Here is a 22,919-nt window from a genome sequence, read left to right on the forward strand (position 1 = left end):
TCGTTGTTGGTGGTGCAGAGTCTGGCTGGAGACCTGTAACCAGTGGTGTCCCCCAGGGGTCTGTGCTGGGTCCGGTCTTGTTCAACATCTTCATCAATGACCTTGATGAGGGGATAGTGGCCACCCTCAGCAAGTTTGCTGATGATACGAAGTTGGGAGGATTGGCTGACACGCCTGAAGGCTGTGCTGCCATTCAGCGAGACCTGGACAGGCTGGAGAGCTGGGCAGTAAGAAACCGGATGAGGTTCAACACAAGCAAGTGTAGGGTCTTACACCTAGGGAGGAATAATTGCATGCACCAATACAGGCTGGGGGATGAGCTGCTGGAGAGGAGCTCTGCAGAGAGGGACCTGGGCGTCCTGGTGGACGACAGGTTGGCCATGAGCCAGCAGTGTGCCCTCGTGGCCAAAAAGGCCAATGGCATTCTGGGGTGCATTAAGAAGAGCGTGTCCAGCAGGTCGAGGGAGGTGATCCTCCCCCTCTACTCTGCCCTGGTAAGGCCTCATCTGGAGTACTGTGTCCAGTTCTGGGCTCCCCAGTACAAAAAAGACAGGGATCTCTTGGAAAGAGTCCAGCGGAGGGCCACAAAGATGGTGAAGGGCCTGGAGCATCTCCCCTATGAAGAAAGGCTAAGTGAACTGGGTCTGTTTAGCCTTGAGAAAAGACGACTGAGAGGGGACCTGATCCAGGTCTATAAATATCTGAGGTGTGGCGGCCATAGCGGTGAGGCCAGTCTCTTTTCAGTGGTACGTGGAGACAGGACGAGGGGAAACGGACATAAGCTGCAGCACAGGAAGTTTTGCACGAATGTGCGTAAGAACTTCTTCACGGTGAGGGTGACGGAGCACTGGAACAGGCTGCCCAGGGAGGTTGTGGAGTCTCCTTCTCTGGAGATATTCAAGTCTCGCCTGGACGCCTACCTGTGTAGGGAACCTGCTTTTGCAGGGGGGTTGGTCTCGATGATCTCTAGAGGTCCCTTCCAACCCCTACAATTCTGTGACTCTGTGATTCTGTGATTCATTTGTACTAAGATGGACATACCAATGTGCAATTCTAACACAAAAGTGAAATTAAAACCTGGAATTGAATGCCATGTTGTTCTTCTGTCCTTGATCTGAGCTGGACCTGCCAATGCTGAGCACTTCTGAAAATGAGCAACCCCATCTGTCTCATAGTGTATCCCTGAGAGTCCATCTTGGGCCCCTTCATTTTCTTACCCTATCAGTATATTGAACATCTTCTCAAAGAGAGAAAAACTGTGAAATGTGGTACAGTTCTTCTTAAAGCTTACCAGAGTGAAGTCCAGAGGAGTAAGCTGCCTGTATTGCTGACCATTTTCCTTGGGATGGTTTATCTTTGACATTGTTTAGTAAAAATGTCACAGATCATAAATGATAGGACAGTAGCAGGTAACGAGGTGGCTGCCTCTAGCAGTGTGTTATTAGATGCTATAAGAATTCGTGCAGATACTTAGCATCCAAAAACTTGAGCAGTCTGTCCTTTTGGTTAAAGCCATAAATAGATTTCCAAACAGCCCATCCTATAACCTGACTTTATAGCCCATCTTCCTCTTGTGCACTGTAACATTATGCAGGGGAATAATTCTGTGATTCCAGAAAAAAAAAACAAAAACACTCTGAACCTGCTTTCATTCTCAATATTTAAACATCAACAACAAAACGCCAGTGTCCTGGACGAGTTGCCTATTGTCGTTGCCCTGGCTGAGAAGAACTTGGCAGGTGTGAAAATGCAAACTGCCTTAGGATGCCAGTGCTGCAGAGCAGCGAGTCCAGTCCTGTGGTGTCAAGGACATGCAGACCTCAGAGAGATCAGAATCCTGTCGAGAGGAAAGTCATTTGTTTCCTGCTCAATTATGTTCCTGTTCTGTGAGCACAATTTAATTCCTGCCCTTCCCTGCACTTGACTCTTGAACCCTACACCCTATTTTTAAGAAATCATGACTTACATTAAAGAAAGCTGGTGGCTTACAACAGGAGGAGCTTTAAATAATGGCTGCTGTTATGGGCAGGGGTAACATATAGAAATGTGCGAGAAGTACTGTATACATCTGGATTTGTTTACAATGAGAGATTTCACCTTAATATATCCTCCTGAAGTTAGACCCAAGTGTGTTTATCTGAGTTGAGATTTTAAATTTATGCTTGACGTGTTTCCTGAAATCTTATAGTCCAGCTGCAGTGTTTCATCACCAAGAGCAGTGTTCTATTGCTGAGCTATAGTCATTCCTTACAAATTCCTTACATTTTTCTCCTTTTTTTGTTTGTTTTTTTTTTTAATGGTGAAAGGCACTTACTTTCCTCACTACTGCTTATGGTTATCTTGTCACATCTGACCAGATTGTGACCCTTTGTAAGGGCCTGTATTAAAAGCAGTCAGAAGAAGATGGAGGAAATCCTACTCTACAGGTCAACAGCTTACAATTACAAAAGCTGTAGATAGGACTTGGAAGACACACTCCTCCCCAGTCTTAATGCATTTTCTTTTCGTGTGACCCGTGAAATAAGAGTTCTCAGCCCCTATATGTTCCTAAGAATATCTCCATCTTTGCTTCTTAGGCATATACGTAAGTGAAGGGCATGGGGAGGTAGAACAGTAGCTGGATCTATCATTTATGTGTATCTGTTAGTACAGTACCCTGGCTGAGTCCACAGGCAACCTTAATAATATGTTAGGTTGTGATATGAAGCCTTTTTACTGAAGTTGGCTCCTGGAACTGGTATTTGAAGTCGGCAGCCTGTGATCTTCTCTGTCTGAAAATCTGTGTAGAGGATGTGGACACAAACTGTTCACTGGACATTTCAATGTTCAAAACAACCACAGACAGCATTGGCTAGCTAAGAAAAGATTTCCTAGATATTTTTGTTTGGTTTCAACTCATTAATCATCATTTCTATTTTCTATTCCAGTTTGTTCCAAAAATTCCTTTGTGCTGCAGTTGCATTTTGTTTGCTTTTGAAATCTGACATAATATTCATGTTTTTCTAAACAAAATGTCAGAATCTGTCCATGACTGCACTTTATCACCAGCATTTTCGGAGGACTGTAGCGTTTCTTACAGTTGCCTAGAACAATGGAGCTCTAATTTGAATTGGTCTTTGTGATTCTGCTGCAGTATTATAATCAACCACAGGCTTTCACATTCATTGGCAGAATTTAGTCCTGACATTATTGCATTTGTCAGTATTTTTCTCCTAGGGGTTGCTTTATAAATCTAATAAACATTTGACATAATACACTTGAACTCAGAATGTCTGCTTTGCTTTGAAATAAAAGTCTGATGATGATGATGCATGAATCCATATTTGCAGCCCAAACTGTCTGTATACTTGACATCTTCTAATGCAGAAACACATTCTGTGAGGAGTGTTGGTCATGTGCTTGAGATTTATTATTCTAATGATCATCCACATAGACTGTGCTGATCATTTCAGTGTCTGATGGATCACAAAATGAAGAACAGCTTTGCAGTTGGCTTCTAATGCATTTCCACAAATGAATATAAAGCATCTTAGTTAACATTCTCTTTTTGAATGACAATTTTTAATTCTTCAAACATCTCATTTTCAAGTGATGACTGGAAATGCTACAAACTGAGAAGACTCTACTTCATCTGGGTATGCAGGGACGTCGAATCTTTCCGCTGGTTTGCAGATTTGCTCTGTATGTTGCATAACAAGGTAATAGATGTTGCTTGGAAGGATACTGATAATGTAATAAATGCAAGATTTGTTCACTTTACAGCTGGCATGCTATAGAGAATGCAAGCAAACTCTAGCTTTGCCTGGGCTACCTGACCCACACTCCATTGTGCTTGAAGCTACATAAAGCAGTTTGAGTATATCTCACTAGTATTTCATTGCACGTTATTGCTGGAGAATTATCTGTGAAATGTATGAGATAGAAGAAGAACATGCCATGTCGGGGAGTCTGAGTGCCTTTTACCTTTTGGTTCATACACAGATTGAGAAGGGAGAGGGTTTTACAATTTCAAGAGGATTTTAAAAGCAGTGTAGCTTTCTAAAATAGTACTTTTTTCACAGCCTAATGGGCAGCCTTCTGGACTGCACAAAGGGGTACTATGCAAACACATCTTCATTAAAAAGCTTACTTCACTGATGCTGAAACTTCAGTCTATCAAGATAGTAGTCACAAGTTACTTTATACTTACATCAAAAGAAAGGATATTATTTCACTAGCTGTTTTTATCATCCTCCCAGCTCTGGCAAGAGAATCGACCAGACTATATAAACATCCAGCTGTACCTCAGTCAAACAGATGGAATACAGGTATGCGGCTAAAAACTGTTTGTAAACCAAACTAGACCTTGGGGTAGCAGACAATGCAAACTGTCAGTCATATGCAAAAGAGAGTTACGGCAGATGGCCAAAACAGGAAATGAGGCTATAAACTCTAGTGATTGATTCATTAGGAGGACAGGAGAGCAAGTTCCTCCCAACTGCATTAAGAGAATCTAGTCTAGTAGTCTTAACTTGATTATATGTGGGCAAAAATCCATATCTTCCTTTTCTAGGAAAGAGGTTCTTCCAGGCTAGGCCACAGACCAGACAGTTGGCAGGTTTTGATGGGAAATCTGCATCATTGCTGGGCTAAGAATCAAAGCAGGATAGTTGTAGGAGCGTGGAGGCTCAAATCTCCTCCTAAAGAGGAGATCTCTTCCTTGAGAGAAGCTAGCTACTTTTGAAAGCTTCTGATTGTTTTTGTCTGAGATATAAAAGTTACAAATTCTTTGATGCACGAGACTGGAAATTACACTGAACTGTCAATTGTCATACTATAAGCCACAGTATTGTGCTCATTCCTCTACTCCTGTAATCTCCCATAGCTCTTTATGCTTATGATCTTCATTTTACATTATTTAGCACGTAATCCTGAGCTTGATTGTACTGCATCTGGAAGCTTCAGCATTCATTGCCACAGGCCCAGGAGTGAGCCTGACAATTACTGCAAAACATGAAATGCAGTGAGAAGCCATGCCCAGAGAATTTTGATATACCTGGTAGAATAATATTTACAGCTCCAGCAGAGGCACTTTGCAATAGTTTAGATAATGTGATAGCTACAGCAGTTATGAACAATGTTCCACAGATTTAATGCCTGGATGACATGTCATCTTGAATGGAGTGCTTGAAAATAACCTAATTGTGAATCTGGTAAGCAGTAAGGTTAAAATTAAAACTTGAAGCAGGATTGTGTGGCAAAGACACAGCAAGATTGTAATAACAGACAATTCAGTGTAAGTTTTCTGATACTGTGTTTGAACCAGATTCTGAATTTATTATTTAAGTCAACTTTGTTTTAAGTTTTTCTTTAAAGTCACTTTTCTTTTGTGGCTGTTGAACAAAGCTGGCATGAACTGTAATGCTGCTCATGATTTCTCAAGGGGGTGTTAAACTCTGCTCTCCATTGTCTTACAGCTTATGTGTTCACTGAAGTCAGTCCAAGTACTGACTGCTACCAAAATTAGAGCAGTTTCATTTCATGCTCCCTTTGCTCAGGAGTAGTATGCCAGTGTGTCAACAGGCAGTCAATTCCATCCTTCAGCAAATACCTCTTGAATATAAAAGGCCACTGGAGGATGAGTTGGCCAAGCCTGTATTTGCATTGGTGTGAGCCATGTTTCAAATCATTCAGCAGTGAAGGGAATGTGGGAGCCTGGAGAAGATGTAATTGAGCTCTCCATTCCTATTGTAGTAGATCACAAAACCTAGGAAAGGTAATGCCCTGCAATGGAAGGGCATTTGACCTTGTAGAAGTGCTGGTGAGCTAGTGCTGCTGGAATGAGTTGGGTTTCACATGGGGACTGATTTTGGCTGTTTTCCACTGTTGAAGCAGCACAAAGGAGCTGGCAAACAACTCTCAGGGAGAAATGTAAGATTTCCCTAGTTATTTTTTCAGGCCTGGTCTTAATAGTTACTTGTACAAAGTGAAAAAAAAAAAAACAAAACAACTCTGGGTGGAAATATGATTTTTGCATCAGCAGTGTTTCTTCCAGCTAAGCTTTAAAGGCCAATGAGGGAATGAATAATAGGAGCATAGTTATGGTTTTATGGTTCAAATAAATTGGTTTAAAAATAATGAGTAGATTAATGAGCAGCTGCATGAAGAACAGTGTATAGCAAACACCAAGGACACCCATTGAAAAGGCAATGAGCAGAGGTGATGCATGAAATAACTCCAATTTTAATCACAACTGTCTGATACTTGTGTTCAGGTTTTACACCTCATCGATACGTTATGTTGGGCAGTGTCAGAAATGGGAGCCCTGGGTGATATGAGACAATCTGCAAATCAGGCAGTATGGAATTTTTCTTTTCTTGCAGAAAATAATTGGTGAAAAGTATCAAGCCCTAAACTCGAGGCTTTTGATTGGACGACCCCGGTGGAAACTCCTTTTTGATGAAATAGCGAAGTATAACAGGCGGTGAGTCTTCTTTTAGGATGCCACAGTCTGAAGGATGGGGATATTAGGTCTGTGCAGCTGTGTTTGTATGAAAATGTTTTTTGAGTTTTATCCTAGAGTGTAATGTTCAAAGTAGTAATGTTGAAATTAGCTAGTATTTTGCTGTGAGAGATAACCTGCACAAACTGAAACATGGGTCACGGCAGTCCTGAGCACAAATACAGGCTGAGCAGAAGTTGTATTGAAAGCAGCCCTGAGGAGGATGTTTTGGGTGGGTGGTGCTTGTGGGTGCTGATGGACAAGAAGCTCAACCTGACATGGCAGAGTGAACTTGTAGCCTAGAAAGCCAACTGTATCCTGGACTGCAGTAAAAGTAGTGTGGCCAGCAGTTTGAGTAGGTGATTCTCCCGCTCTGTTCTTTCCTCTTGAGACCCCACCTGCAGTAGTGCGTCCAGGACAGCACAAGAAGGATGTGGAGCTGTTGGAGCAAGTCCAGAGGAGGGCCATGAAGATTCTCAGAGGGCTGGAGCAGCTCTCCTTTGAAGAGAGGCTAAGCTGGGCTTGTTCAGTCTGGAGAAAACTCCGGGAAGACCTCAGTGTGGCCTTCCAATACGTAAAGGAGCCCACAATAAAACTGGGAAGGGACTGTTTGTCAGGGACAGGTGAAAGGAAAAGAGGTAACAATTTTCATCCAGATAGTGAGATGTAAGGAAGAAATTATTCACTGTAAGAGTATAGTGACGCACTGGAACAGGTTGCCCAGATGAGCTGTGAAACTCCATTCTCAGAGGTGTTTGAGGCCAATTTGGATGGGGCTATGGGCAATTTGATTTAATAGGACATATCCCTGTAATATTAAGTAACCTGTATATTACACTGTTGGTAGTGAATAAGGTACTGCTGATATGTATCTTGGATTCACATCCTAGAGGAAGGATGTTGTAGAAAGGGTTCCTTGCCCAGGATGCCTCAAAGACTGCTGCAGAGCAGGTGAATACCACTTCAGTGCAGTTTTGTAGTAAAGATCCATGGGAAGGAAAGTTAAATAGAGAGGGCAGAAAAGCAAGTTGGCTTTGTCTCAGGCTCCTGTATAGAGAACTGTTACCCTTTTCTGGTACATTCTGGTATCTTTTTTTGTTTAACGGTGCAAACCGAGTTTTATAAAATAAAAATGGAAATGGTGATGCTTCTGCCACTTCCTTGCAAGGTTGCAATAACACATAATATGGATGAAGCTTTTAGTGGTAGTCCTACTTGCTTTTTCTTTTGTGCTTTCTATTGCATTATACATAATTAGACCTTCAAGTGCCATTTGCTCTGCATTTTCCTGTCAGGTCTTTGAATTGTGCCACCATTTCTAAATGAGATGTCTTTCATTTCCTAAATAATGTTCTGCGTATTTTGATCATCCTGCAGCTGGCTGAGATGTAGGCTTTCTCACCATCTGTCATCCCTTTACCACAATTTATAGATAAGGTAGTTCTTTATAGATACAGTTTCCTGTATGCTGATATATGACATCTAGATGATAGGTAGTACAACCTGTAACTCAGTATCCCACAGATATTCAGATGTTAGAGATGAATGTTCTGTTTCCCTGAATAAGACAGGGACTTCCATTTTTCTCTGTAGTCTAAGTCTTCCAATTTTCTAGTCTCCTGCTAACTTTATTCAAGTTTCTATTATTCCACCTAAACAACCCTGTTACAGTATGGATACAAAAAAAAAGGAAGCAACCACGTTTTTTCCAGCATCTGGTGCCAGTGTTCAGATATTCACATGCATTTGTAATCAACCCCTTGGGTTTGTTTATGGGCAGCCAAGAAGGCAAGATATTTTTTATTTTTTATCTTGCGATTTTAGTAAAAGTTGTGCATAAATAAACACACAGCTGGCAAACCTCTCATCAGTTTAACCATCTGATTGCTTTGTGGTTTGTGGATTGTTGCTGTTGTTTCTGTTTGAGTCCCAAATAGTCAAAGTGCATTTGTAAGTGTGAGCTTTGCCAGAGCTTCAGAGCGTGTCATTGGTCAACCCAGCATCAGGTTCCGAACTCTTTCCTCTGAAAAAAGCAGGGCAGACTCATGCCATCTACTGTTGATATTTTATATGACATCTGCAGTTCCAAAGATGCACAATGGGACTTTATGTAATAAATTATTAGTCTTCTTTTTCTTGCTTTTTTTCCTAGGACAGAGCAGCACTTGTTTCTGGTCAGTTGTAGCCTGAGTGCAAAGCTTACACCATGCTAGTGCTGCTGTACTTTCTTAGCTTTGTTTACTTCAAGTAGATTTTTTGAGATGGAGTCTGACCTAGAAAATGATATAAAGACCCGTAAGAAAGGAAGGCATGGAGCACCACAGTACACTTCCCATGCACTATGCAGAAGATATTCCTCTCTATGAGTGAATGTGGAATTAAAAAAACTGAAATACTTCAACTCTGAGTCTGTCGTCTTTTGCGTAGCAAAGTATTTCAGTTTTCCCTGCAAGTAGGGACGTGGTGGGCATAAGTAGGGCAGAATGTGGGAGGTGAATTATAGGAGGTAAGTGGTACATGGAGTGATGCCCAGAATAGCCATCAAGGGGGGTATCCCTGGGAATCCCTGGGGTAAAGGAACAGTGTTTCTGGAGACCTTGTGAGTCAACCACAGATCTCTTGTGTTACCTTAGGCAGATCACTTCACTTTTCTGCAACTCTGTTTACCCTTCCAGTAATTCTGTTTACTTTGGAAGGATGTTGCTAGGATGGGGGTACATTAGCAGAATGTACTGCTTAGACATTTCTACACTGCTTAGGTATGTCTGTGCTTAGGAGGTATGTATGAATGAAAATGAAAGGGAGAAAGGCAGATGAATTCTGGGTTTTATTCAGCAGTTGTCTATACTAATTAAACTAATGAAAACAATAACATTCAGTCAAATGCACAGTAGGAAACAGATTCTTTCTGGCAGCTTGCACACCCTTTTATTCTCTGTGCATAGAACAGAGGATGTTCAGATTCTTCTAGTGGAATTTTGTTTGAGGACAAGCGGTAGCATTCTCATTATTTCTGCAAATCCAGCCACCAGCACAACGTCCTTTGCCATTAAAAGAAGTTCTGCCAGGAGACAAGAGTTTAGTAGATACACATAGGAATGAGAAAAAAAAAAAAAGAGTATGAATATTTACCATGGCTTGCTATGAGAGCATTGTAAGGTGCCTGCACAATGACACAGTTGCTGTTACCTCTGTAACTTTGCGATGCTTTCTGATGTCTGAGTCCTCAGATGTGCTAAGCCAGTGTTTGTATTCAGTTGTATAGCATAGACTGCTGTGCTTTTTGGGCTGCTGCTTAACGTTGAGCACATACACTTGGCAGTATGCATCCAAGATTTCTTTTTCTATATATTAATTTTCTGAATCTCTCACCAAATACATATACAGGCACCACTGAACTGTGCATTTGAGTATCTTTGTGTGCTGAGACATGTTATATTCGTCACTGGACAAAATACTAAAGTAGTCCTGAGGCAAGGAGCAGAATTCAAGTCTTCAGCCTCCTGGTGAATGCTGTACATCTTAATAGTTAGAGCCGTATTCGCTTTTGTGTTCTCTCTCCATCCCAGTAAATCTTACAAAATTTTCTGTGCAGTGCCACAATTTCAGCAGGAAAATGAAGAATTTCTTTTAATAATATAGAAGAGACAGCACTGTGTCATCTTTCCCTGCTCCATCCATACTCGTTTCTTCATCTGTAAAAAAAAGGAGGTGATGAATATCATGAGTGGCTCAGTCCTGCTGTTGTATACACACCTTGTTCTTCTGCCTTGAGCCCTTAAAGGTAGTGTGACCATGAGTCTGACTTCAAGTCTGTGTTTAAGGTTTAAGGTGACCAGAGAACAAAGTGATGATGTCAGTGGAGTGGTATGTAAAAGTTGGGTTAAGTAATGGTCCTTACCTGATAGCTACTGATGATGAGCAAAGGTCTTATTCTTTTCTGGCTTTTCACAAGGCTTCCCATTGTAGCTGATGGAGGAAAGACTGCATGCTAGTGTGAAATGAATGCAGTAAAGTTATCCTGCTACTGCCAGAAATAATCATGGGTTAGTAGTGCTCTGCTTTCATTAGTGTAACAAATCATCACTAGTGGCTAGATCCCCTGCCAGTGTAAATCGCAAGTTACAATAAAGAAGTCGTTACAATGAGACAGTTAACAAAAAAGAAGTGATTAATTATAGAAAAAATGAGAGTGAGATGTATTAGTTTTTTGGTGCTTGGTATCTTGAGGCAGAGATGAGGTACTGTTTTGCAAGAGTTGTCATTGTCAAAATATGTAACAGTTTGATGCTAGGATAGTGGCTTCTTTAATATGAGTTACATGACCTTGTGAGCTGTTCTCACCCTGAAATCTTTGCACAGTGGGCATTTGTATAATTCAGTGAGACTTAGAATCCAGTTCTGTCAATTGTTATAAGTCACTGCTTATTGGCAAAGTTGTAACTTTTTTCTTTTTTTTAACAGGAAAACCATTGGAGTTTTCTGTTGTGGACCAAGCAAGATGTCTAAGATACTTCATAAACTGAGCAACAGCAGCAACCCTTACGGGACAAGGTTTGAGTATAATAAAGAGTCCTTCAGCTGAAAGTCTGTTGGACTTGGAAGAATCTCTAGAAGATAAAAGTGCAATTTTCTGTTCATACAACTTTAAAGTTCCACTGTGGTTTAAACAGAAATGTACCAAAGAGTAGCACAGTTTTTCTTATTTATGATTATTTAAGACTCTGGAAAATGATGGATATGGCAGTATACCAACAAATATTAAGTGCTCACGCTCAAAGCCAAATGCACTCACACAGTATTTGTGGCAGCGGCGATTCTTTGGAATTGTTTCTGTTAATTAAAAAGTACTAATGCTGGGGAGAAATGCAGTTGCTTTAAAAGCCAGTGGAAGAAAAATCTGTGGAATGTTCTTCCACTTCAATCTTCTGAAGTTGGATCAATAAACAAAACCCCCAGGTTAATCCAAATGACAAGTCATAGGGCATTTCAAAGAGCTATTGCTTTTGTTGGTATATAGACCCTGTGACTTTGGAGTGGAGACACTCCATATTCAAGGTTTTATGCATTACAGAACTGGGATTTTGTATTTCAAACATACTCTGTAACGGGTATCAATATTCCCACTTTGAATAGAGGAGAGAGGGAATTTAGGGGAAGATGTAAATCAACGTTAGGAAAAGTAAGCACAACAGCCCTAGCACCTTTGGGCAGACTCAGCCATGATGTATATCACAGCCTTTTGGCAGGGAAACAGCTGTACCTGGAAAACTCAGTATCTAGCATCAATTCAGCATTCAGTGAGTTTGCAAAATAACTGTGATTTATGCAGCCAGAAAGATGGAGCAAGAAAAGCGATTAACAGGAGGAGACAGGATATGATGTTTTATTATACCACAGGCTCAGCGTGGAAGTTGCACTCACTTTGCACTCACATGCCCTGAATGTCAAATACTTACAGCATTCAGATGTTCTTAGTGATTAATGTACAATGCGGCAGGCTGAAATCCTATTTTAGGAGTTGTGGAGTGTCCTTCTTGACTGCGGTCCTTTGACTACCATTGCTGGAGTCATGCTTGTTGTTCAGTCTCACTGATCTCTTGTTTGTTCAGTCCCGTTGGTGTCCCTCAAAGCAGCATTGGGCTAGATCTGCAGCAGGGTAGGAGTAAAGCTTTCTTTACTGTGGCTCTTTGCATCTTGTATACAGATATAAACTTTGCAGGATTTGCAGTGTGTTTTCAGTGTGTTCTAAAAGAGAGAGTCTGAAACATCCAAATTTAAGCTCTTCTTCCCTTCTCATTACCACAGCTGCTTTCTTGACTTCTCATAGTTGCCATGAGTTTGAAACAGACACTTTAAAACCTTTTGATTCAGAGTAGCAGCATTTTACTTACTCAATTCATTAGCCAAACCAATTTCCTCTTATTTTCTCTTGACCTTCTTTCTCTCATTTTGCCAAGAAAGGGACATTTAAGCTGGAGTCAAACACGTAGTTGGCATAAATAGGCCTCATTCTAGAGCATCTTAATACAACAGCATTGCTTTACACTTGCTAAAAACCTGGCCCTTCGGCAGCAGCTCAGGAGCAAAGCCTGTAATGTCTGCAGCATGTGCAGGTGTATGATTGCTCAGCATCCCTCAGAGCGCGGTTCACCTGTATTTAGCACAGCGTATTTGATTCAGCAGAGAGCTTTCCAATGCATGCATTTTTCATTTTAGTAAAAACAAATCAGTAATTTCTCACAGCACAGGCTCTATACAGGATTCTTCTTTCAGCGAACAGAGGCAAGCTTCTCTCTGGTAGGTGGTGGTGTGGCATGTTGTATGTGTAACTAGTGAATGTGTATTTGGTCTTTGCCATGGCAGTTTCTGCTCAGGAGTTGCTCTAAATGGTGCAGCTGGATGCAGTGCAGCAGCACTTACTGCCTGGACTTTGCACTGAAGTTCTTGCCTCTGGCTCTGCTCAGTTTGAAATTCAGGAGGGAAGGGAAGAGCCAGAGATGGACTAATTTCTACTAATGAGAATTTTTAAGTAGCCTAGAGGAGAGAGAACCCAAAATTGAAATGTGAGATGGAAGCCTCCATAGCAGCTTGTGATTTTTTTTTTTTAAAGTCTGAATCATTATTTTCCCATTGGATCTCCTTCATCTTGTCCCTATAAACAAGAGGTATGCAGAAAAGTACCAGTTCTTCTTTAATTATTAATATTTTTTCTTATACTGCCTGCATGGATTTCATAATAAGCACAACACTGATGGCAAAATGCATAATCAGGTATTGCCTGTATTGCAGGCTTTTTTGTTTGTTTGCTGTTAGCACATGGTGATCATTTTTCTCTTGTTTTAGTATCTAGCATCTAATGATTTTTAAATATGGTATAGAGTCTGCTAATCTCAACGATGTTCGTTGTTTTTTTACATCTCCTTCGATAGCTACCAGTTCCCTTACTGCATAATGAGCAGTTAGTTTTGTAGCAAGCTCTGCGCTAATACAGATTATACTTTGTGGCTCAGCTCTTACGTAGGTAGTGCTTTATAATTAATAATAGCACTGTGCTCTTGTGCTGAATTCTAGCAGGAGCTGACACTGTGTGGAGGAATGTTATCCCTTGTTGTTACGTTAGCAGTGCTGTCAGAGCAAGAAACTGGCAGAGCCTCTGTCCTGTGCCAAGCTCAGCTGACCCCAGCTGCCAGGCTGGGTACTATCTACCTGTCTGGAGAGTTGTGAGATGTAATTAATGTTACAGGATCTCTTCAATGCACCTCTAGCAGATTTCTGTAGTTGCTGTTGAGCTGTATTTGTGTTTTATTTTTTGTAGTTTCTTTCATTTGACTGAACCTTTCTGTTGCTCACGTGGGTATTACTAGACTGGATGAGTGTGGGCTTGGTGAAAAGTTAAAAGTTTCACTTGCTTTTTTTCCTTTTCTTTGCACTGTGCTCTTTAGAGAAGCAGAAAGTTTAAGGGTGAGTGACTGTGACTTGGCTTCAGGAGTGGCAAATGTTATTTATAAAGGCAGTTGGTCTGCATTCTCCCTGCTGCTTTGTAGTGTTTCACTTTAGCTTGCAAAACCAAGCTGAGCTTGCTTTTAAACTATATACAGTTTTTATCTGTACACCAAATGCATATGAAAATATAACTCTTTGCCAGGCAAGCAAATGAAGACTGGCAGCACTTAATTCCACTTTTACTGTTCAATTGGATTTATGCTATTTAATGTCTCTTTACGTGTTACATCTGTGTCCTGGGAGTCAGTCTGCCATAAGCTTCCTGCTGACAGGGAAAGGATCCCTCCACGTATTGTGCTACTTCTTGCACACTTGTCCCAAAGCTACAGACCCTCAGTGACATCTTTGTGTTTTATTCATCATAAGTGTTTTGGGACTTTTATTTAAAACAGGAGGGTTTTTATGCCGTGATTGAAGCCAAACCCTTTCTCTGCAAAGAAAGCCCAGCTCAGCAATGTGAGAGATGGAGCTTTGCACAGCTTGATTCATCAGATTTCTCCAGGCAGTCCTGGTCCCACAGCAGTGAGCTCGCCTGTCTAAGTGTTCACTGCCATGGTGAAGGGCTGCAGAGATGAGCCATGGGAAGTAGCCTGCACCTCAGAGGCCTGCACTCCTCCAGGATGTTATTCCAGCCCTGAGTTTGGAGTCACTTCACCTTGCAACCCTGTTTCTGCTTAGAGTACTCAGTGCATGTGATTTCTTCCTTGTCCTTTTACCTGCTCTTCTAGGAGACAGGATTAGAAGGACTGTGCACATCCTTTAACTCAGGCTGAAGAAAGGAGAACAGAATGTACCACATCCCCCTTGCTGCTGACTGCACTGCTTAGGGCACTGGTAGAAATGTTAAGCCAAATCTGCTTTCCAACAAAACGCGTATTGTTCTGCTACACCAAACTAGAGAACAGTTGCTGTGAAAGGAAAAAAAGATAAATCATTTCTGTTTGTAGACTCCTGCCCACATAAGCCTGATGTGAAGATGTATGAAAACACTGCGCACATTCAGCTTCCAGCAGCACCGGGGGTCACACACTGCATCCCTACAATGGTCTCTCTGCCTCAGCACTCAACTCCCATCATTATTCTTTGTTGCAGGTCTTCACCTGTTATTGTAGACTCACAGAATTGTAATGTCACTAAGATTGGAAAAATCCTCTAAGACCATCTAATCCAGCTATCCGTCTACCATTAATATTGCCCACTGAACCATGTCCCTAAGTACCACATCTGCACTTTTCTTGAACACCTCCAGGGACAGTGACTCCACTGTTTCCCTGGACATCTTGTTCCAGTGCCCAACCACTTTTTTGGTGAGCTTGCTTTTGCTGATATTCAACCTGAACCACTCTTGGTGCAACTTGATAGCATTAATCTTGCAGGGAGAGAAGTACTGCATATGCTTGTATATGTAGTAGCACACAGAGGCTGGTATAAACTCAGAGCAACTCGTGAGCGTTCTTTTCAGCCAGGTGCAGAGCTGTCCTTTTGTTTCTAATGCCTCTAGCACAGAGGTGAGGAAGCAGTTTGGAGCTGAATATGAAGGTGCAGATAATATAAGTGGTAGGGTGGCCTCTTGGGGAGTGGTAATTGAGCTGTAAAAGCCTAACAAATCCAAGAAGCAGCCTAAGAGAAAAGCCTCTGCTCAACACTGCACACCAGGTTGTAGTTTCAAACTACAAGACATTTCTTAAAAAAGCCAGCAGGAGGCTAACTAGTCATTGTCAGTAGGAGTCTAAGCCCCTTAAGTCAGAGCAAAGTTATTAAAATGCAATGTTTACTTGTTTAAAAAATAAAAGAACTTCTAGGGAGATTAATTTTCACTTCAGTCTGGCAATCATTTCATAAACATGCCAGTGTGATTTAAGGCAAGCTGGATCTGTTCTTCTCTGGATTATGCATCTGATTTGTCTGCAGATTTCCCACCCCTAACAAATAAAAGCAGTTTTATTGTTTTAACAAAGAGGATTTTAACACAAAGTTTAATCAAAATGCCACTGGCACCCATGCTGAACTGAGCTTTTCTGTAATGAACATACATTTATCAGGGATATATAGAAAACAGCTGAGGACTCAACTCGGAATGGTGATTTGGAGTTTGAGTCATCTCTGCTGTTGGTGTATTTCATTAAGACCACTGTGATAATGCACTGGTGAAACACATGGAGCTGAAATGAGACTTTTCATTCCCATAAAGAGGTTGTTCCTGTACTAAGCACAGTAAATTCCAGAAAGTCTGGAATTTCCTTTATAGGAGCCCTGTGTCCTCTGCTAGACTGGCACGTACACTGAATGCACAAGATTTTGAGCAACAAATGCTTCTTCAAGAGCTGTTTGAGTATTTGTAAAGATTTCTCATTCTGCTAATTGCATCACCCTTATTGTAGGAGGTATGGGGTATTTTCCATCTTGTGGAATACTGTGCACTATCTCTGAGGTTATGAATAGATCTAAATTTCACTGTAGTGAATCCTCAAGGTTTGCAGTATCTGAAGCATTATATTGTCTGCAAGGATCATATCATGGGGACATGGTTTAGTGGGCATGGCTGGTCTAGATGATCTTTGAGGTCTTCCACTTTGATGATGTTATGATTCTATTTGTATGCTGTAGAAACAGCGAAGGATCTGCCCCTTTCTTTGGGAGATACAAGGAGAAAGCTGGAGAAAGCAACCCATTCCAATTGCAGATTGCCTCTTAACAGAGTCCTTAGATGTCAGGGTGTGTCATACCTTGTGAAAAGTACTATTAGGTGTTTTAAGTGCCTCTTTCTGGCAAAAGTTTGGCTGTCCTACAGCCCCAAATCAGCAGCTTCTTCCTAATGATCTGCACTGTTACACCAGGAGAGGGGGATCTGTGAGTAGTTCCTGAAGCTGTCAGCTGAGGAACAAACCTAGGCGGGCAGGGGAGGATGATGAATTCCAGCACGTGAACAGCTTGAAATATTTAGAACCTGGAAGCAAAGGGGAAAGTGGGAGACATTCTCCCTGGCTTTTCAGTTTCAGAAATTAAAAGCAAGCCCTATTGCCTGGATGTGGATGCTAATTCTCCATGGGGTTTGAGAAATGATGTATGCAGAGACAGCCTTTCAGTGTACAACTCAGAGCTAAAGCACAGAAGAAAACTAGTATATTTTAGTAAAACGCCTTGAAAATAAGTAATTTACTTGAAATAAATTTCACCATTGATTCCCTCTAGTTAACTTGCATCAAAAAACATCGACTTCTCTTTTGCAGCTTTGGGGTTTGGAATGGCTTTACTTCTTTTTCACCAGAATCGTGGAGTATATATATAGTTCTCCATGCTAGCTGTAAGTAGCTTTGACAGTTCAATAAATACATTCTGTGTTCTTTACAGCTGACCCTAGGTAAGGACAGCCTTGAGGATGTGAAGCAGTGTTGCATAAATGTGTAGAGTACATAGCAACACTGAGAAGAGAGATGCTGCTGCGTTGCTTTGGTGCACTAGACATACATTAAAATTCTGTCATTGCAAGGTCGCATTGCTCATCTCATACTCTACAACTTTGGATAAGAATGGAAGGTGGGGGAGGAAGAGCAAAAACTTCCACCTTGTGCTATAGCTGAGAACTTGTCAGCAGCATTTCTTTCTATTTCAAAAGAGCATGCTATTTCTTTTTTAGGGATAATGGATTCTTGGTGCTGAGTAGTGGTGTTTGCATGTTAGTGGTAACATGTTACTTCTGAACTGAATAAATAGCACCTCTGGGTCTTTTCTTCTCCCTTAAATTATCAAAGAGAAATACCAAATACCAGACAGCACACAGAGTGGACTGTGCTCTAAGCTGCTCCCAATGCAGCCTTGTTAGCAGTGCTGCACAGAAACTCTGCAAGCTGGTGGGAAGAAGCAAGGTTTAGGCAAAGAGGAAAGAACTCTTGAAGTGGAAGCACAACAGTAATATATCATTTGAAACCAGAAGCAGGCATGTCACAGCACTGGCTGTCACATGTGAATGGTGCTGAGTCAGAAGCCTACCCTACCAGTATACGTGACATCAAGGAATGTTGAGAGCTCTCAAATTGAGTTTACAATGTGAGATGAAAGGAAGTTAGGTGAGCCACCTGTTCGGTTTCCAGCTTGGGGCTTGGATCTGCCCTGTCTGAGAGCTTCTTGTATAGATGATGAGCTGGTCTGACTCCCAAGTGTGGACTCAGTTGTGTAGCTAACTGAGGGTATGTACATCCCCTTTGTATTTCTATGGCTTTGCAAAAGCAAGTTGCTCAGTGACTGGGAGCAGAGTATCTTACTGTAGGGTTAGTTGCTCGAAATCCTGTTCTTTCCAGTTAAGCACAATGGCCTGACCAGATGAAGATGATGACTGCCAGTTTCCATTGGTAAATGAATATGGCCTGCCCATATTCACACTCATGTTCATGGGAAAAAAAGGGAAAATCTGCAGAGAATATCTAAGTTCTTTCTTGTTCCTTTTTTGTGCTGATGGAAGAGAAGTGCTTAAATTGGGAAGATTCATCCATGGTATTCTTTCTGATTCCTTAAATGCTTGTAACTATTCAAACTGTGCTTTTTTGAGAGAAACTTAATGGACATAATGTCCTCAAGTGGAGTTAAACAACATGGCTGAGATGCAGTGTGGCAAACTGCCTCCTATTGACTGAAATATCATTGTCTGTTGGAGCAGAAGGCATCGGTGCTTTCATTAGTCTCAGTGTATTCCATGGAAACCTAGTGGGAGCATTCAGCTACCCCACTTCCTTCCTGTATACCTCCAGTCTTCATCTGGGTTTGGTGCTCTGACCTTTAGATTACTGGAAGCCACCTTGTCCATATGTCACCGAATCACAGAGTGACTTGGGTTGGAAGGGGCATTTAAAGATCGTCTAGTTTCCTTTTCTATTGTCACTTCCCTCCCTAAACATCTTAATTGTGTCAGGAAACCCCCTCTGCTTCCCTTCACTCAGGAAAACGATACAGTGGGAAATGCAGAGTTTATTTTACTCATAGCCATATTCATAGCTATAGCCACAGCCTAGTCTCTAGCCTTTATAATGCTCCTAATGTATGTGATCTAGTGAGAGTCATCTAGTCACCTTAAATAGCATTAGTTGAATGGATGCAGGATTCTAGCCCTGAAAATGCTTTTTTAGAATGGGAGGAGAGGCCATGCCACAGTGATGGGTAAATGGGAAAAACGCACAAATAGCCAAGATTATATCATCTTCTGGATAAGAAACGGGAACCCATTTTGTGAAATTCAGACTGTGGCCATCAGTGAAATTAAGTCATGTTTCTGCTTTCACACGTAGGCACTGCAAGACAAAGGTCAGTGATGGAAAGAACTTGCTTCTTTCAATTACATTCTCTATTTCCATACAACTCCTAGCTTATCAGTGGCACATAAATTCCTCCTTTCACTGATTAAATATTTCCTCACCTGATTTCTTTGCTTCTGGGAGTTTGAGAGCTCACTGTTCATAAAGGAAAAGAAGGATTATGCTATTAAGCAGACAGCTCCCAACACATATGTTCTGCTCTGCATCTTTGAGGAGGCACTGATGCTTCTACAACTGCAGAAGGGCAGTTTTATTGAGATTCAGAGGCAGCCAAGTGCCTCTTCCAGGATTTTGATGTTGATGAAGCTCTGGGTTAATTAATTAGCTTTTTTTTCTGAATCAAGAAGCTTTAGCCCATCTGTGCCAGGCTGTGAAACCCTTAATGCTACCTAGCTTTTCTTTCCCTGTGTTCCTTTCAGTCATTTGCAAGAGCAAATTTGATGAAGCACATCTGAGTAAGGAAAGGTTTCCTGGTCCCCTGAGAATTTAGGGGAAAAGTCCTAACTGTGACATTTCCCTCAAACTGAGAACCAAAGAGATAGATAGTTTGGGCCAGCTATATTTATTTCATAATGTGCAAATGGTTTTGTGCGTGGTTGTTTTTTGTGTTTTTTTTTTTTTTTCTGGTTCTATTTTTATATTGTTTAAATAAATTTTAGTTTCAGAGCAACAACAACAACAAAACAGACAAAAAACCCCAAAAACTTACATATATTTATTTAGAAAATATCATGATGCCCCAAACATATCTGTTTATTTTAAAAAATCCTTCAAAGTTGTTTTGAAGGGGAGAAACTTCTGGAAACCAACACTCTCCATATTCTACTTCAGGAAGCTATTATTTTCTAAAGGCAAAGCATTCTTTGTTAATTCCTTGGCTTCTCAGACATTTGCTGAAATGCTGTTCAAACCAAGCAATCAGAGCTTAGATAATGGTCTCCTTTTAAAGCAAAGCACTTGGAAGAGTTCTTCTGTCTGAGCCCTCAAGACAGTGTCTGTGGCACATCTAGACTTGGGTGCTCAAGCCCAGAAGTGAGCAGGCTGCCAAGGGCTTGCTGGTGTACTGTGGGCAGGGGGCACATTGGACATTTAGTCTTCAGCCACGGGTTACGTTGTCTCGTAATGGTGTATGAAGCCATGAGGATACTGAGTAGGAAGGGAGGAAGACCACTTTTTTTATAGAGTAGGAGGGAGGAAGACCATTTTTATCTCATTTTGGGTAGCTATTTGGGACTCATAAGCTGTGTGAGTTACACAGCTGGTCAGCGTCCAAGACTTTGGCTGCGCTGATACGAGCATGGGTGTCCTATGGAGGCCTTAGTCTGTGGTCCCAATTGATCAGAATGCATTCTCAGGAAAGATAGTGGACTCCAGATGGAAATACTGCTATTACTAAAATTTGGAAAACACAGTAAATACTTTCAGCTTTCCAGCTTGCCTTTAGGAACTGAACCTTGGAAGTAGCTATTTCCAGTTTCATCTTTTCAGTAGATGCAGACCTTGACTGTTTCACCACTGGCCGCTTTCTTTCCTTGTTCCTCTGCAGTTTTCCAAGTCCCAAAAGAAGGCGGGCTGAAAATTCTTTTCCTGAATTTCCAATTCTGCAATTACATAATCTTCCTAGTTGATTGAAATAAAAAAATATTTAAAAAGAAGGCAGCATTTACATTTATCTGTATACAGTATACACGGTAACAGTTTTAGAAAGTACTAGCATAAATGTCCACACTTTTGAGTACTCTGTGTTCTTTTCAGAGATGCCTGTTTATGTTAATGCAAATTCAATCTGTTCTTACGTTTTTATAGATCAAGATGTGGTATGACTCTTTGAAGAGAAATGATTGCTTAGTTTCCAAGTGGAACAGAAAACAAAATTCGGTCCTGAACTTTCATTTTTTATTTTTTTTCCCCAGGCTTGACTTCAAGAATAAGAACAGTGCTCAGTATGTTCCTGTCATACTCTTGTCATATGAAATAACCCTTTTTGTAGCTTTACTTTGCTGACCCGCAATCTGACACAGGAACAGTGTTTCACTGGCTGGATTTAAATAGGTCACTACTATAAGTGTGCGCCGGTAGAACTTCAAAGAGTAAGCAGTAAGCTTTTGGACTCTGCTCATTCCCATCAAATGAAGCAAAGCTTTTATCAGTTAGATATATAACAAGGCTCAGCTAGAAGATTGATTATAAAAAGTCTTGTTGGTTGTTCTTCTTTTCTTCTAAGTTCCATGTGGAATTTTTTCCCATAGTGTCCCTTTCTTAGGTACACGCTGTTGTGAGGGTATATGCAAGCTATTGGCTAAAGACAGGATCAGATAGAGAGAATTCCTGGGCGCTATTCCATGTTCTTACCGAGTTTCCTTACAAACTCCTCTTAGGATTTTCAGTAATGTGATGAATCCAAGGTCACTAAGGTTTCGATGCCCAGCTTCTTTCTAAAATCCCATGTTTGTTTGGTTTTTGCCATGGTCGCAATTGATGAAAAGTTTTATGAATTTGCCTGGCATCACGATCTGTTGCTATACCAAGTGCTTGTGAATCCCTAAATAAGTTACTTTTTCCAATTTTATTTAGCTTAATTGCAAGATCCTGGTTGCATTAAAAAAAAGAGATACTTAATTTCCAAAAATACCCAATTAGCTGTTTTATATTAATGGTAACCCTGCTAAGTAAATTATTTGGCTACTGAGTTCTTTTGCTGTTCAGATGTTATTGTTGCATTCTGTTATATTATCAAGACACCCTAACTTGAGTTTATGTCTTGTATTGTATCTGTCAAAGCACCATCCATTTATTCATCATGTAATTATAGCACTGTACTCTCAAGGTATTTGCTTTACATGAAACTTCATGACTTTGGAATAAACAAGCATTCCAAGACCGAGCAAAACATGACTGAGTTGCTGTTTATTAGTTGGTTCTAATTAATGACATACTGCTTTAATCATGGGAGCATTGTGTGTGCATATATGAATGTGTATTACTTCTGACAGGAGAGGCTGGGATTTCACTACTTAAACTGAGGCTCTTAACACCACTTGAAATGCCCTTAACCAGATGAAACATCCATATAGAGTTAGCAGAGGACCTGCTGGAATGGCAGTAGGAAGCCCAAAGTACTAAAATGCTGCTGGACATCCTTCTTTAGCTATCCAAAGTAATTTTCTGCACATTTTAGGCACGTATTTACTTCATTTATCTTCTCTTGGAATTTCTGATAAATCCTTTTTTGAAATGAAGAACTGTGCCAAATACATTGCTTTTGTATCTTTGACTGTAAGACCATCTAAGAAGCAAAATGAATGTATCTCATTCCTTTTCACAGTCATCTCTGTACCAGAGCTTAGCAGAACATCAGTCCCCTGCATTCTGCATCACGTCTTTGCCTGTTAGAGCACAATGCAAACAAAACAGCAACTGTCTGGCCCTAACACACTAAAATCAATGGTGAACAAAGTTACCTCCCATTCCAGAAGTATATAGAAATCCTTTCCACTTAGGATTAGCACTTAAGGTCCTGACTGAATGAAACATTATCTGGGCAATTTCTCTAGTTTGCTCAGACTACCGAGGTGCTTTATTTTAAAGTAATTAAAGTGTCTTATTTAAAGTACCTGCTCAGACAG

At 40.9% G+C, this 22,919-nt stretch overlaps 1 protein-coding gene across 4 annotated transcripts in view; it reads left to right on the forward strand.

Moving 5' to 3' along the window:
* NOX4 (NADPH oxidase 4) overlaps positions 1-22,919 on the forward strand; it is a 173,710-nt gene that overhangs the window by 95,323 nt on the left and 55,468 nt on the right. For 2 of the 4 annotated variants that reach the window (XR_014881130.1, XR_014881131.1), the window contains exons 15-18: positions 3,590-3,698; positions 4,239-4,307; positions 6,363-6,463; positions 10,946-11,035. Coding sequence is in view for 2 of the 4 variants with exons in the window: in XM_085216403.1 (XP_085072529.1) it covers positions 3,590-3,698; positions 4,239-4,307; positions 6,363-6,463; positions 10,946-11,066 (400 nt within the window). In the remaining 2 variants the exon portion in view is untranslated. Of the gene's footprint in view, positions 1-3,589; positions 3,699-4,238; positions 4,308-6,362; positions 6,464-10,945; positions 22,184-22,919 lie in introns of those variants that run through there. The other 2 variants (XM_085216403.1, XM_085216404.1) reach the window with 1 other exon arrangement.

Source organism: Meleagris gallopavo, chromosome 1 (assembly GCF_905368555.1).
Source record: "Meleagris gallopavo chromosome 1, MGAL_WU_HG_1.1, whole genome shotgun sequence".
NCBI classification, from domain to species: domain Eukaryota; kingdom Metazoa; phylum Chordata; class Aves; order Galliformes; family Phasianidae; genus Meleagris; species Meleagris gallopavo.